Genomic DNA, 14,419 nt, shown 5'->3' with positions numbered 1-14,419 from the left:
AAGACTACAATGTCATTAGGCAAAAAGTGAATGTTTTCAGTGGATTTAATCTTTTTTGCACCCAGATGGGCAGGTGGGGGAAGATAATAACAAAAAAAAGCTTTAAAAAACCCCATCACTATTCCAGCATATTTTTTCAAAAATTCATCAAAATTTTAACCCAAACTTTCTAGGATGTAAAGAAATGGGATCTGAGAGTTGGTATCAGTCAGAGTTATCAAAGACTACATTGCCTCTATCAGCTACCTTAAAGGATTCTCTCTTTTGCTCTCCTGTCTTTCTGCTCAAAAATTATGCCCCATGAATCTACGTTGCTAAACTCTTCTGCTTATTTTATTTTTTCCTTATGGTCCTTTTCAGTTACTTTGAGCTATTAAGATACATTAATGCTCACACAGATAAAATTTACTGCCCGTGTGACCTCAGATTTTGTTTTTCATTGACAGTGGCAATATCTCACTGAAAAATTTTCATTATACTTAATCTGTAAAGTAAATGAAAAAAGAACCTAAATTGGTTCACAGGCAAAACTCTCCATAAAAGCAGTGGTCTGGATTTATAATGATGTGTACTTTGTTTCTAGGCTCTATATCACAAGTGCCATTTTTTCATTATAGTAGGTACACTTAACTTTTAAGTATTTTCACAGACCCTCAGTTTCAATGGAGAAGATAAACACCACTGAAGTGAATAAAACAGAATGTAACAAAAGCCTAACTTCTTTACTTATTTTAAATGTACCGACAGTGGCAGGAAGTGTCATCTCGACTCAGCTTACAATTACCATGAATGAAACAATGAAAAACCAAACCCAAGGATCTCTTGAATCTGAAAGCTCTGCACCACCAATTAACGGTGTCTCCCCTATGGAAAGCATATGAAATTGTTCTGAACATTCCACAAATGCCCCTGAGCACAGGCAGGTGATCCAGACCTTCTCAAGCTCATCGTCAGGTCTTCTGCATTGAAAGAGACAGGAGTCTGCAGCTCTGAGTACACACATCTAGAAACTGGTATAAGGTTTGCATGTATGAGAGCTCCTGAAGTTTGCTTTTCTCCTACCATGAGCATTTCCATCCCTGAAAGCCTCCCTCACCTTAAGAGGAACCAAAACAACTCAGGCTCACTGAAAACCTATTCAGGTCATTTGACACTTTCAGCTTCATTGTTATCTTGTCATTACAAACTTGGAAGAAAGCCTGGCAGCAGCAGGCACACCACACTGAATTTCTATTTTTGTTTTCAAAAGATGCCAGTGTAATAGATTAAGTCCCTTAACATTTTATCAGCTTCACAAAAACAAAATTCCAGTAGCACTGAAATATGACAGGAACAACACCAGACACCAGCCAATCTCATCATTTAGGAATTGTCTCCTCTTCTATTTGCCAACACCTCAAATACTGTCATGATTAGTTTCAGACCTCAATAAACACTTCAGTTACTCAGCAGAACAGAAGATAGATGGCATAAAGAATAAATTAGCTGTAAAAATAATTTTAAGTATTCATATTCAAAGAAACCTGTACACCATTTTTTTCCAAACTCTAAGGACACTTTTGGGTGACATGTAGCCTGTGCTCTGAATCACAAATTTTGCTGAAATAGCAGGTGACATCACAAGGCCCATCAATTTATGGCTCAGCTAATCCAGCTACAGCCAGAGCTGACTGTGTCCGAAATGATGAAGTCAGACTCACTTGAAACCCTCCCTACATGCCCTGCCTGCCAGCCAGCCCTCAGGGAGCTGGGCTCAGCCACAGCCCCATGGCAGCTCCAGCTCCTCCAGCACCTCACAAGGAAGCCTGCAATGACACACGAGAGAGTGCTGGATTCCACTGGTAGCACTGACCATGATACCAACAGGAGATTAGCAAATTCAACGTAGATGGCCAGATCAGGCACTCCCAGTAAAATGGCACCTCTTGTAAGCAAGATTTTATTTTCTCTAGGAATTTGAGCCTCAATAAGTAATCACAGTCACACATGCTGGAGTAAGTCTAATTTTCTGCTTGCAGGTAACAGTAAGTGTGTCCATCCAAAAGGACAAATGCAGTCTTTTGGGTAAATGCAGACAGTACAAAGCAATTAGTGTTTATTTCTCAAAGTCTATTTAAAATTCATTGTGAGTAATTCATGATAGCTACACAGTCATAAATGGACTGACATCACTACTACTTCCAGCTTCCTCCTTCAGCTAATGATCTCAGTCTTTCCTAGATTAAGCCCTAAGATCACACTCCTTCATGCCTCAGTTTCAATTGATGGGACTGAAATGTTGAACCAGGCATTCAAAGCAGACAGAGGACAAGGCAGCAGAGGGGTCAGCCCACAATACCACACTCTATGCCTTCCCACCAGCCCTTAGAGATAATCATGAGTATGGCTCCAGAACACCACCAGCTTGATACAGACATACCAACTCAACAAACAGGTCACAGGAAAATCCAGCAGCATTTCTATCTCTAATCTGCTATTCAAGACAGAATTCCAAGGACAAACTAAATCCAAAGCATACACTTCCAAGTAACTTCTTAGACTTAAACAGATGTTCTCTGAAAGTATAACCTGGGAGGTTATTTTTCTCTATGAATGTCCAGTGTATGGTCTTGATGTTTCCATCACAATGCCGCAAATCCTTAGCCATAAGCAACTCACAACCTGGAAAAAGCTAAATAAGCTCCACACAGCTCTAGATCAACTCCCTCTGCAGCTTAAACAACTAAACTAGCAGCTCCCAAAAGTACAGTTCTGAGCCTCCCACAAGTCCATTGTTCTAAAACTCTGTTTCCTGCTTAGGGGAAAAAAAAAATCCCTTTTAAATATTTGTGTATACTGATCACACACAGTTAAAATCCCAGTTTCATTCTGTTATCTCATAGGTGTCAGTCAGTAATAGCCATTATTAACAAACTAAGTTGCAAATATATGAGTCATACTGAGAAAAGGATTTTATCATTGTGATTAAAGCTGTCAGCATAATTTTACTTACTCAAAAAGATCAATCAAAGGCAATTCTCTATTCAGAATATAAATACACCATCAGTTAGATATATGTAAACCATACAAAACAGCATGATTCAGACAGCACAAAAATTAGGAAGTATGTTTCAGATACATAAAGCTCTATAAATGTATGTAGATAGCCAAGGGCTCTGCTCCAGCACCATTACACTCACATTCATTACCTGTCAAAATAAAAAAGTCTGCCAAAATCCCTAACAAACTTTATCCTGAAATGTTACTTTTGTAAGTTAATGAGGATACACTTGGATGAGGACAAAACATTTCTACATAAATTGAGTTTTGCTATTGCTTTACACACATTCAAAAGAAGTCCATAATTTGTTCAATGACTCTCCAGTATGATTAGATATTCCATTCCATTTTTTAAGTTGTTTTAGTATGAGAAAGACCAGAGGGCTAAACCATCAATATTTAAACACACATATCCCTTTTAATTTTGAAAATAGTGAAAAACAGATGTTCTCTCAACTTCAAAACTTAAATCTTTTAATTAGAGGAAAAAGCTTAAATAATTGCTCTTGTATGTAAAATCTGTGAACTTGCCAAAGGGAAAGCAGCTCTGCATCACCACATGAGGCAGTGAGGGGAGAACTGGTTGGATGCAGCAGCAGTGAAGGAAAAGAGGCTGCAGCAAGGAAGCAGCAGATGAGCAAGCAGTGAAAACCAAGTGTAAAGCCTGGTTTGTGGGTGGCAAGTCAGCACACTGGGATGCCCAAGCAGCACAGCACACACTACCCAGATGGGCTGGGAAGCATTCTAGGAGCAAAGCAGAAATCCCCAAGCACCAGAGCCAACAGACTGAGAAAAACTGCCCAGCAATTCTGTATTTTGCTGCTGCTAAGAGACAGCTGCATCCTCTGGTCATGGAGGCCAAGAGCAGGCACGAGGTGAGCTGTGGGAGACCCAGGAGACCTTTTGGTACTGCAGCTCCCATTTACGTAACACGAAAGAACCCGGTGGAGTCTACACTAGAAGCAAAGCTCTGGTACACAAAACCACACGGGAAGTCCAAGCAAAAGACCAAATGTGGTGAGAGCATGCAGCAGGCCATGGCAAGCTAGAGGCCATTCCAAAACACATTTTGAGGGACTGTCACATAGTTGCTGTCAGTGGCCATGTGAAAACACAGGAGAGCCAGGACAGCCCTCAGGGAATTGCATTTTATGCTCATTTATTTTCTGGAGTTCATACATAAACCTCATTCTACCATATGAACTGTTTCAGGGTACAGATGCTCAGAGGAAATGATGAGGGGACTGAGCGTTAATTTGTGCTAGTTTGATGGTCATGGTGGGAGGAAAGAATTAAGTAATGTTTCGTTTAACATAATAGATGCCTGATATGTTAGAGTAAATGAAGAAGTTTGCAAATATTAATAGAAAAAATGGGAGAAAGGGGTAGAAGTGAAGAGGGATGATCTTCCTCATATTAAACTGTCAATTTCACTGTTGTAATTCACAGAAATTAAACAGGAGAACAAGATAAAGCTTTATCTTATGCCACCAAATAAATGGCAGCTTTAATTGTTCAGAGCACAATTCCTTAAAACTGTGGACTGTATATTTTCCGAAAATAATAAATTAAAGACCATAAAATCCAGCCTTATCTTATGAACACTATTTGTTAGCTGATGGCTGGGAATTTGAATAAATACAAGTTAAACTGTATTACAACAGGGAAATAAAATTAAACTCATGCTATTTAAAAAAAAAAAAAAAACAAACACTAGACACAGTTTAGATATTAAAAGTTTCCAAAGCTAAATACTCAATTTAGGACTTCATGTATTCCAATATCCCATCTTGAACAACTTCGTTTTTTAAATTTGGAATTAAAGACTTGTCCAGTAGCTAATTACAAGCAATTTTACAAGTCATCCAGTGCATTATAAAAGTTTGTCAAAAATTGGCAGCTTGGACACTTATTTCAAACTATTTCAACAGGTATCTCTTTGGCCATATCTCATACACTACAAAGCTGGTTCATTTTGGACTGCTGTACTGTTTTTTCTTTCCATAGGTTTTAGTAGTATTGCTGCTGTTACTGTCCATTTTTTTATCTCATTGCTGCTTCCAGTAAATTGTTCTTATCCCAACACATGATCTCTGCCTTTGTGTCTCCCACCAGAGAGGGGAGGGGAGTGAGAGGCATCTGCTTTGGGAGACTCTCACTGAGAGGGGGCACTAAATTAGAGTGTGCTGTTCCTAAGCCACAGCAGTGCAAAAGCAGGGGGGTGGTCATTTCTTAGACATCTTTTAGATATCTTTATGGTGGGGGAAGGGGTTATTTTTTAAAACCTTCTTCTTTTCCAACTATGTATTAACTATCTGCCAAACCTAGACTCTCTAATGAAAGACTTTTAAATGGTATCTTAACACTAGAAATGAAAGCCATGGATGGAATGATTTGGAAGAAAGAAATACATTAAATTTACGTGACATGACATATACAACAAAAGAGCATTTCCAGTGTTCCTCACCAACCAGTCTGAGGATGTTGCATCTAAAACTAATGCAAGCAAATCAGCTAATAGAGGACCCAAATGCAAATAATATGCTGAGCATAGGCAGTCAAATGCACTAAGGTACTTGCAAGTGTCAGCTCAAATCTAGTGACAGCCCTCTATCCTGTTCATTACAGACTCACATCCAACTGCCATGAAGTTTTAAGACTAAAGCTGAATTCTGCACAGGACTGAGAACAAACCTGCAAATTTGTAGGCAGATTTGTCCACTAGGTCTGTCTAAATAACCATGAGATACTACTTTTGTTCTGGCATGTAAAGATATTCATTCAAAAGAGTGAAATCCAAAAAAAAACTAGCAAATGCTCTTGAAATTCAGGGTTTGGGGTAGGGGTGGAATTGGTAGGATGACAATATGTGTCTCATTTTAAATTTGGTCAGCCATTATTCAGTGAAGCTGAGCTTGAGCAGGTCAGGACGACAGGCATGGGGAAGCCCTCAGTCTGAGCAAGGATCAGCAGCACAGAGAACCTGTCCAAAGTAATTTGCTGCAGGTGCATGGGGCAGGCTGACAAAAAACAGAGAATAGTTTTAAAGTGGGAAAAAAATGAGGAGTTTTGGATGGGGAGATGCTTAGGGGTGAATTACATTTGGCTGTGGGAAAAGAAAGTTAGGGAAATGAGAATTTTCTGAGTCAATTGGATTTGGATAAAGGAACATACTTCTTGCTTTCTACATATTTGATTGCTCCTACATAAACTTCTTGGATCCATCCTGCTCTCTTAATCACAAGCTACACATGTTGCAAAAAAATATCCTAGTGGCTTTTTAGATGGGCAAAGATAAACTGGATTAACCTGAAAAAAAACCCACATTAAAATAGTGTAAATATTCATTTACTATTGCAAATTTAGTTTACTCAAATGACAAACAAAATCAAAATTAGATGATCTTACTTTGCAATATTTAGGTCTCTTCCTATCACTTGATGTCAGTGATGCATGAGGATGTGTTCCTTTTGCTAAACCATAGCCAGTTTATTTCAGCAGTAATAGGACATCGAGATGCACAAATTATGCAATGCTCAAAAAGGCCCTTGAGGTTTTTACTCTCTGTATATGCAAATAGTCAGTTTCAGCAAACACTTATCCAGTAACTGTCTTCTGTCCACTTTTGACACTACTGCTTAGATTCCAGAATACCACCTTATCAGTTCTTTCTGGACAGCAGCCTTTTCAGTAGGTTTCACTCCCTTTTTTCTGAGCATCATAAAACCTTACTTTAGCATTTCTGCCAATCATTCTCTTCTGCCTGGCTTGTATAACTGAGCAGTTTGCTATTTCTCTCCCAGCAGTTCACTGGCAGTACAAGTAAAGCTGGAAAACTTAATTTTCTTCTCAAGCCATTTTTTTACTAAATAAATCAATCCATAAATAATTTATTAGCCACCAGTATTCCAAATCAGAAATTTAACCTGGGTGCCCTCTCACTTTTGCCAAATTTCTTATTCATGGATATGCAATTTTAAAATTGAGCCCAAAGCCCAATTGCAACTTATTCATTTACAAAGAAAAAATCCTGATTAACCTTGCCCTTAATTTTAATAATGGCACTCACCTACCATTCAATGACTACAGTTTCTAAGCACAAAGGCCCTCACTAGAAAGACTCTGGTTTTACTCTCCTGAAATACTTTCTATCTTATGTAATTAAAGTTTCTTATTTTTGCCTTCATGGACTTCAGTTATCTTTTTCAAATCATCCTTCTTGCCTTTGCTTCCCCACACACTAGCTTTGACATCTACTTAACTTCATCCACAACTATAAAACCTCTTTGTATCACAAATTCCATGCCTGTATTTCACTAAGGTATTAGACTCTGTCCCAGATGTCATTTTAAACATTTCTCCACATGAACAGTGCTTAATGCTCTGCTTACTGCCACAGGATCTGTAATTTTCTGTTCATTCTACCAGGAAGTGTCTCAAGCTCATTGTTTATCTTACTAAATCTCACCTCTCTACAAGTGCCCAAGTGAGTGAGGCACAAGCATTGCTTTAAGAGGAACAGAAGATTCTTGCCACGGACTATACACAGCCACCCTACATTAATTCAGATATCCTGGTGCCTAAAGGTAGCACTTTCTGACAGCTTTTGTCCTAGCACTGCCTGCTCATGGATGACATATGGGACAATTTCCACTCTGCCAGAAGTAGTGCTCCTATAATCTGTTGTTGTGCTACTTTTTCCAATAATCAGTTTTGCAACTTCAGCGTTAACTATTCAATGGCACATCTTATATACCTTTTTATGAGCAGTACCTGACAGACACAAGATACTTAGTTTCACCAAGAACACACCACCATCATCAAATGGAAGTCCCAGGACTTGCACTGCTCTCCCACTGGAAGGCAGATTTGAAGATATAATATCTCATACAACAACCAACACTAACCATGAATTGGTTTCCCAACTTTTAAAAATGTAAAAAAAAATTCCAGTTCTTTCATTATCATGATGCTGAACAGAGATGGGTCATTCTTTCATTCTGCCTTTCACAAATTTTATTACATGCCATACATTTCAAAGCAGCCTTTTATGGTGGTCTGAATGAATATGCATATAACCAGCATTTTAAAATAATTCTGCTCTGCTTCCATTAAAACGATCAAGCTTAGTCACTTTAGTCTAAAATCCTTGCCATCACTTGCATTTTTTTCCCTAGCTCAAAATATTTTTTTTTACTGGAGCAATATAAATGTTGAATACCTCACACTCACACTTTTTTTTTCCATCTAAGAAACTGCTCTTCATTGAAAATCCATTTGCATGAAACACAACATTATACAGAAGCAGCAGTAACATGATCTAAGCATATACTAAAACATGCACCAAAGATTTGTGCAGTAAAGGAAATAGCCACATCCAAATTCTAGTGCATGCTATAATTTGACATATGATTACTCACAGGAAGAGACTACTCAGTACTTCACTCCAATTTGTCAGGTTTTTAGTGGTTTTACTTTTTAAATCGACAACATTTGCATCACATGTGTATAACTGTCCACGAAGATGGACTTTCAATTCTAGCTATGGGCATGAAACAGCTACTAAAGGCAGGAAATGTGTGTTTAGATTTGTTCTTCTGTGATTCATTAAATATAAACCACTGCCTTTTAATTCTAAAAGTTCTCTACATCTCATGATTTATGTTTAAAATATAGAATGGAGTATATTCATAGCTGACATACCTGCTCCTTGGAAGAAACATGGATTCTTTAATGAAGACTGAACCAGACAGCAGGATATACCAACAGGTACCAATATCATCAGGGCTGGAATAATTAAAAAAAAAAAAAAAAAAAAAAAAGATAACACAGTTTAAAACACTTGATTTAAATTACTCACAGCAGCACCAAATTTGCACTACAAAGAACATCAAAGAGGCAAAAATGCTCCAAACTATGGAAGGAAGACACAATTCAATTATTCAAAAAATAATTCCATTAAACTATTCTAATTTCCATGTGTAAATATATACATTATTAGAATGCTCAATTTCATTTACTTGACTTTATAAAAGCATCTATCTATCTATCCATTTGGTAACAGCCCAATTCAAATTAAATATAACTGTAAATGATTAAAGGAAGCCAAGCTGCAGTAAATATACTGCACTGTATTCTATCAAATGCATTGAAAAAGAATAACAGCTCTTCAGTTCTTGCTGAAGAGAGCTGTAGCATCTTTCCCTCTATAAATAAAGGCATCCTTTCCCAATACTAGCCATCTTCTTCTCAACCCTTTCTTCAAGACAAAAATTTTCCTTTCTGCATCAGCATGCCTTTCCACAAGGTAAGAGATATTTACAGATAGTAAACCTACATCAGATTTGCCAGTCATCATTATCTGCTGCTGCTAAGTACTGCCCCTTTCACATCATTTCCCAGCACCAGAATAAATTCCCAACAAAAGGGGCAAAAAGTTTCTCTTCCCCTCTCTTCAACCTGTAGAGGAAGTGGATGAGGAAGACTTTGTCATCCAGGCACAGTTCATTCTACTGTAGATTCAGATGTTGCTCCTTGAGTAATACAATCCTTTTCATATGCTTAGATTCTTTCTGGATAAGTGAGTTCAAATAATCTTTGGACAGGAAAATAAAATAGATTAAGGCTACTAGAAATAGCTGCAGTAGAATCTCATTCCATGTTGACAGTCAGTGCTGAGAATCTCTCTACTGTACTTCAGTTTCCACCACTCCTGCTTCTTCCAGAGAAACAGATTAATTGAATTCAAGACTAATGGAGTTCATTGTTATGAATTGCATGAGCATTCTTATGCAAAACCACATCCCTAGCGACACTAAGAGATGCAGATTACTTAATAAATTTGTAGCACCTTCATTTTTTTAAATTATATGTCTCAAGTCGTTAGCAACAACTAGGTCTACTTCAAGTAAGAACAGCCCACACCTTTTAAAAATGATGGCAGCATAGCATTAAAATCTAATCTTAAATCTTAGTAGGCAATGTACATGTTAGCAGTGTATTTTTCATTTGAAGAACTGCAATTTAAGAAGTAAATACACAGAAGTCCTCAAAACAAATGTGCAAGCCTAAAAGAGCTGAGAGCAAACCATCCAATCTAAAAACATGTTCCATTTTCATTTTCCACTGTATAATATTAGCATAAGAAAAAAGACAGAAACATAGAAAATTAGCAGAGGAAACTGAGGGGACAAAATCTATGGCCAAGAACAGAGGAACTGAACAAGAAGATGGAGACTATATTTCTTTTCTAGCAGCCCGTGTCCTGACCAGTGAAGTGATGGTCAGCCACACATACTAGACAATATCTTGTGACAATATCTTCAAAATCAAGATTTCAGGAATACCTCTTTATACTGATAGACCATAGAAAACAAAGCAATAACAAAGTCCCACAGCTAAAACAACAGCATTTTGATTCACGTAGCTGAAGTGTTCTAAGCTGCCTATTCTGAAATGTGCCTCGCTTGCTTCTCACATAGGCCTGTATCAGCCTCAGACTTGTTGGTCTAGAAAAATCAACACTGTGCATAAGTGCAGAGAACCAGGTTAAAGCAGTTAAACACAAAAAAACCCAGCACTTCCAATAAAAATATAATTCTTAAAAACATTAACTTGCACCTGAGTTAAGTTACACAGTCATTCCTTCTTCCCCCACGAATCCTATGCTGACAGGTATACAACAGCACTGCTGCTGAACTCCAGGTCTGTTAGGTTTTTCATTATGTTCTTTAATATCTGTCATTCTACATACAAATAATCTGGACTAATTATCATAGTTAAAAGTTTTTGAAATAGAAATTTTCAGCAATGGATATAGACAAAGTGATTTCCCAAATACCTGGGAAGTAACTGTACTACAATGTGAATAATATTTTTTCCATGTGGATTACAGCACATTATATTATCACATAATAAGTTTTGTGGTCTTGGGGGTGTTTTTTTCTCTTTCTTTTTCCTAAGATCTGGCAGTTTGACCAAGTATTGAAGTGTAATATGACAGAACAGAACCTGGGGCCACAGATTTTATAATTCTAAAGCAAAAGTAATTTAGAAGATCTTCCCGTGCTTCGAGAAAGGCATTTCTAATGATAAAATAATTGAAGCAGAAAAAAAATTAAGCCAAGAGAAAGTATTTTAACTTTCACAAATCTACTAACATCCAAGCTCTTATTTTCCTCGTTTTAAGACCTGATTAACCTTTTGAAATCCTCTCTCAAACCACCTATTTGTAAGTGGCTTCGGTTATCTTTTCTCATTGGATATCTTTTAACTTCAAAGAGAAAAGCAGCTACTGGCTTTCACAAGCATCTGTCAATATGTTCAATATGCAAATTCTTAAGGCTACTTTTGAATATACCTTTGAATCACTTAACAAACACCTAGAATGATTATGCATTCAACTGCAGCAGTTTGATTTCTTCTTATTTAATCACACACAGCATGACTCTTCACTCAGTTAATTGTCCAACTCAGTTTTATCTCTTCTTTTTAGCAATTCACAGGTTTATTCTCTTTCTCTACAAGTTGGCTCTTCAAAAGTTGTTGCTCCTTCTCACTTATCTGTCATGAACATCATACTTTATCCACCTGGTATATAATCAAATGAATCATCTACTCATTTGACAGCTAAAAGAACTGATTAAAAAAATAAATCAAACTTGAGGAATACTATCTAATTGGACTTGTTTTCCCTTTGCTTTATGTGTACTTAATAACTAGCTTTATTTTTACAGTTACATTTGAGAATTTCTAAGCTCTAAGCTATTTGCATCATGCATATCTACTGAACTCAACACTTTAATTTATCTAAATAAAAAACACTTCAATATTGCTGTGTCACAGCAGTGGAATATTACTACAGAACATGTCTGCATTCAAGGTATCTTCCCTGAAATACACTCTGTATTCTTCTAAAACTTTCACTGTCAGCCAAAACATCATAAATATTTCCAAGACAGTCTTCAAGAGCAAAGAACACAGATAGGGTATTAATTCTCTTCATTTTTACAACTAGTAGTGTTTTAATAAAGTCTTGAGCAAAACATCTGAAAAAATCCCACATGTATAGCAAACACATTTCTTTCCCCAGAACCCACACGCTTTTCTCAAAAAAAAAAAAAAGGCAAATGAAACACTGATCTATTCCTTTCATATGAAAATATATTTAACTCTTGCACTTTTAACACTTGTTATACTCCCAGTTGATTAGAATTAAGCCTCAACAAAGCCATTTGGCAGCCTGCTTTTGCTAGACAATACTGTCACAAGAAACACGTGCAATTCTTTCATTTTAAGGATTCTGGGCTTTCCACAATCCTATTCAAACATCATGTGGCTTTCAATCAAGCTTCCATGTTTTCTGTACTATGCTTGACATTTGTTCTTCAACAATGCATTTGCATTCTTCAGGACTTTTGTGCCTGTCATGAAAGACAGAAGCAACTATAGAAGAAGCAGATGCTGAACTATAAAAGTACTTCTTCAGACCACTTGAGGACTCATGCAAATACCATTTTACCCAATAGAGAAGACTCACATTTGAAAGGTTTTCTTTGCATTCACATTTTACATTGTATTTTAAACATTAAAACTGAATTCTAGAAAATAAGCCTAATTGTAAAGTTTTCTTTCACTGCTAGAATAGTGCCTCCCCCTGGCAGCCCACAGAAGAATCTAGAAACTTTATTTATCCTAAAGATATTTCTACTGCCAAAGAGACAAGAGCAAATTGTTCTTTAACAGCTTTATTGCAGACAGGACACTTCCCTGACTCGGTTTGCAGTAGGGCATTAAGTCCACATAAGCACTTCATCAGTAATTAGCCAAAGCAGGATTGATGCTGATGACCTTTCCACAAAGGCATCCTTCAAGAGACATGGGGGTTTTTTCAGCTTAGGAGACTTAAGGGGAAGGTCCATAGCACCTGTCACTCAAGCTGATGTAAAAAGGAAAGACATCTGCTGAGGTAAGATCTTTCCTATTACTTGTTTAGTAAGGATGCCACTGCTGTCCAGCACCACCACAACCACTGAAGCAGCAGCTGTCACACATAAGGAGACTGGAAGTGCAGTGAAAGCTCCACAAAGCAATGGAGCTGGTAAAGGGTCTGGAGCAAAGTCCTGTAAGGAACAGCTGAGAGAGATGGCAGTGTTTAGCCTGGAAAAAAGGAGGCTCAGGGGAGACCTTATCACTCTCTACAACTGCCTGAAGGGAGGCTGTGGCCAGATGGGGGTTGGATATTGAAAGGGTGGTCAAACACTGTAACAAGCTGCCCAGGAAAATGCTTGAGTCACCATCCCTGGAACTATTTTAAAAATGTATAGATCTCCTTGGGGAGAGGGTTTAGTGGCAGACCTCACAGTGCTGGGCTAATGGTTGGACTCTGATCTTGGAGCTATTTTCCAACCTTAATGATTCCATGATCCACATCAGGCTGAAAGCAAAGCTCACCTAACCCAGCAAACAGCACTTCTTTTCTGGTTTTGAATTCCTCTCTGCTCCCTCCCTCCACTCTTGCAGGGCCATATGCACAGTGGGAGTGGAAATAATTGAAATCAGGAACTATTGACACATGTACATTTCCAAGCAGGCATACAAAGACCCTTTCAGGCAATACTTTACATTTTAGCCTTAAGTGACAGAATACATTGCTTCAAATAGCTAAGACTGGGGGAAAGTTGTTGTTTGTTTTGGGATGTTTCTTCAGCTCAGCTACTGTTCTGGGTATTTATCTGGATGAAACCTAGGACTGTTAAAAGTTATACAGCCTATCAAAAGCAGCAAAGATATCCACTTTCCCTAGTTACAGAAATTAAGATTTATTGCCACAAAAGTTAGATGGCACAAGCAATTTATCCTGCAGAGAATCATAACGAAGTCAACCCCAAAGTCACTCATTAGGGGCAGTAACAACAACAAAATCAATACACACTCATTCAGTCCTGAAAATAAGATTTGTGTTCTGCAGAAAAAACAACAAAAGGACTCCAGTACCAAGATTTAATGTTCTTCTTTTGTAACTACTATGATAGAGCTACCTACTAATAAATTTTCAGAATATTCAGGTTCTAGCAGCAACCTTACAGTGGTGCAAAATTGAAAGCCAATACCAAAATAGCCAGCAATGTGCAGTTTTTATTCATAATCTGAACTTTAGTTGAACAAAATTTGAATAAATCTCCTTGAAATCCTGACTTTTGTATTACAGCACTTTCTAGAGCAGAGGATTTCCTGAGGAATCTATATATAATTTCCCAGAATGCCAGAGAACTTGACTTACAGGAATTCAGGAGCTAGAAATGGAAAGTCATAAATTGGATTGCAATGCCTTCCCATTGTGTTTCCCTGTCCAGCTTCCTTGACGTAGTCCTTTAACACA

General features: G+C 37.5%; 1 protein-coding gene across 1 annotated transcript in view; it reads right to left on the bottom strand.

Moving 5' to 3' along the window:
* RAPGEF2 (Rap guanine nucleotide exchange factor 2) overlaps positions 1-14,419 on the bottom strand; it is a 185,350-nt gene that overhangs the window by 101,463 nt on the left and 69,468 nt on the right. Inside the window, exon 4 of the mRNA XM_053940955.1 lies at positions 8,743-8,826. Within this exon, the coding sequence (XP_053796930.1) occupies positions 8,743-8,826 (84 nt within the window). The remainder of the gene's footprint in view (positions 1-8,742; positions 8,827-14,419) is intronic.

This window comes from Vidua chalybeata, chromosome 4 (genome assembly GCF_026979565.1).
Source record: "Vidua chalybeata isolate OUT-0048 chromosome 4, bVidCha1 merged haplotype, whole genome shotgun sequence".
In the NCBI taxonomy this organism is placed as follows: domain Eukaryota; kingdom Metazoa; phylum Chordata; class Aves; order Passeriformes; family Viduidae; genus Vidua; species Vidua chalybeata.
The sequence above is the reverse complement of the archived record's forward strand: the minus strand, read 5'-3'. Positions and strand labels throughout refer to the sequence as shown.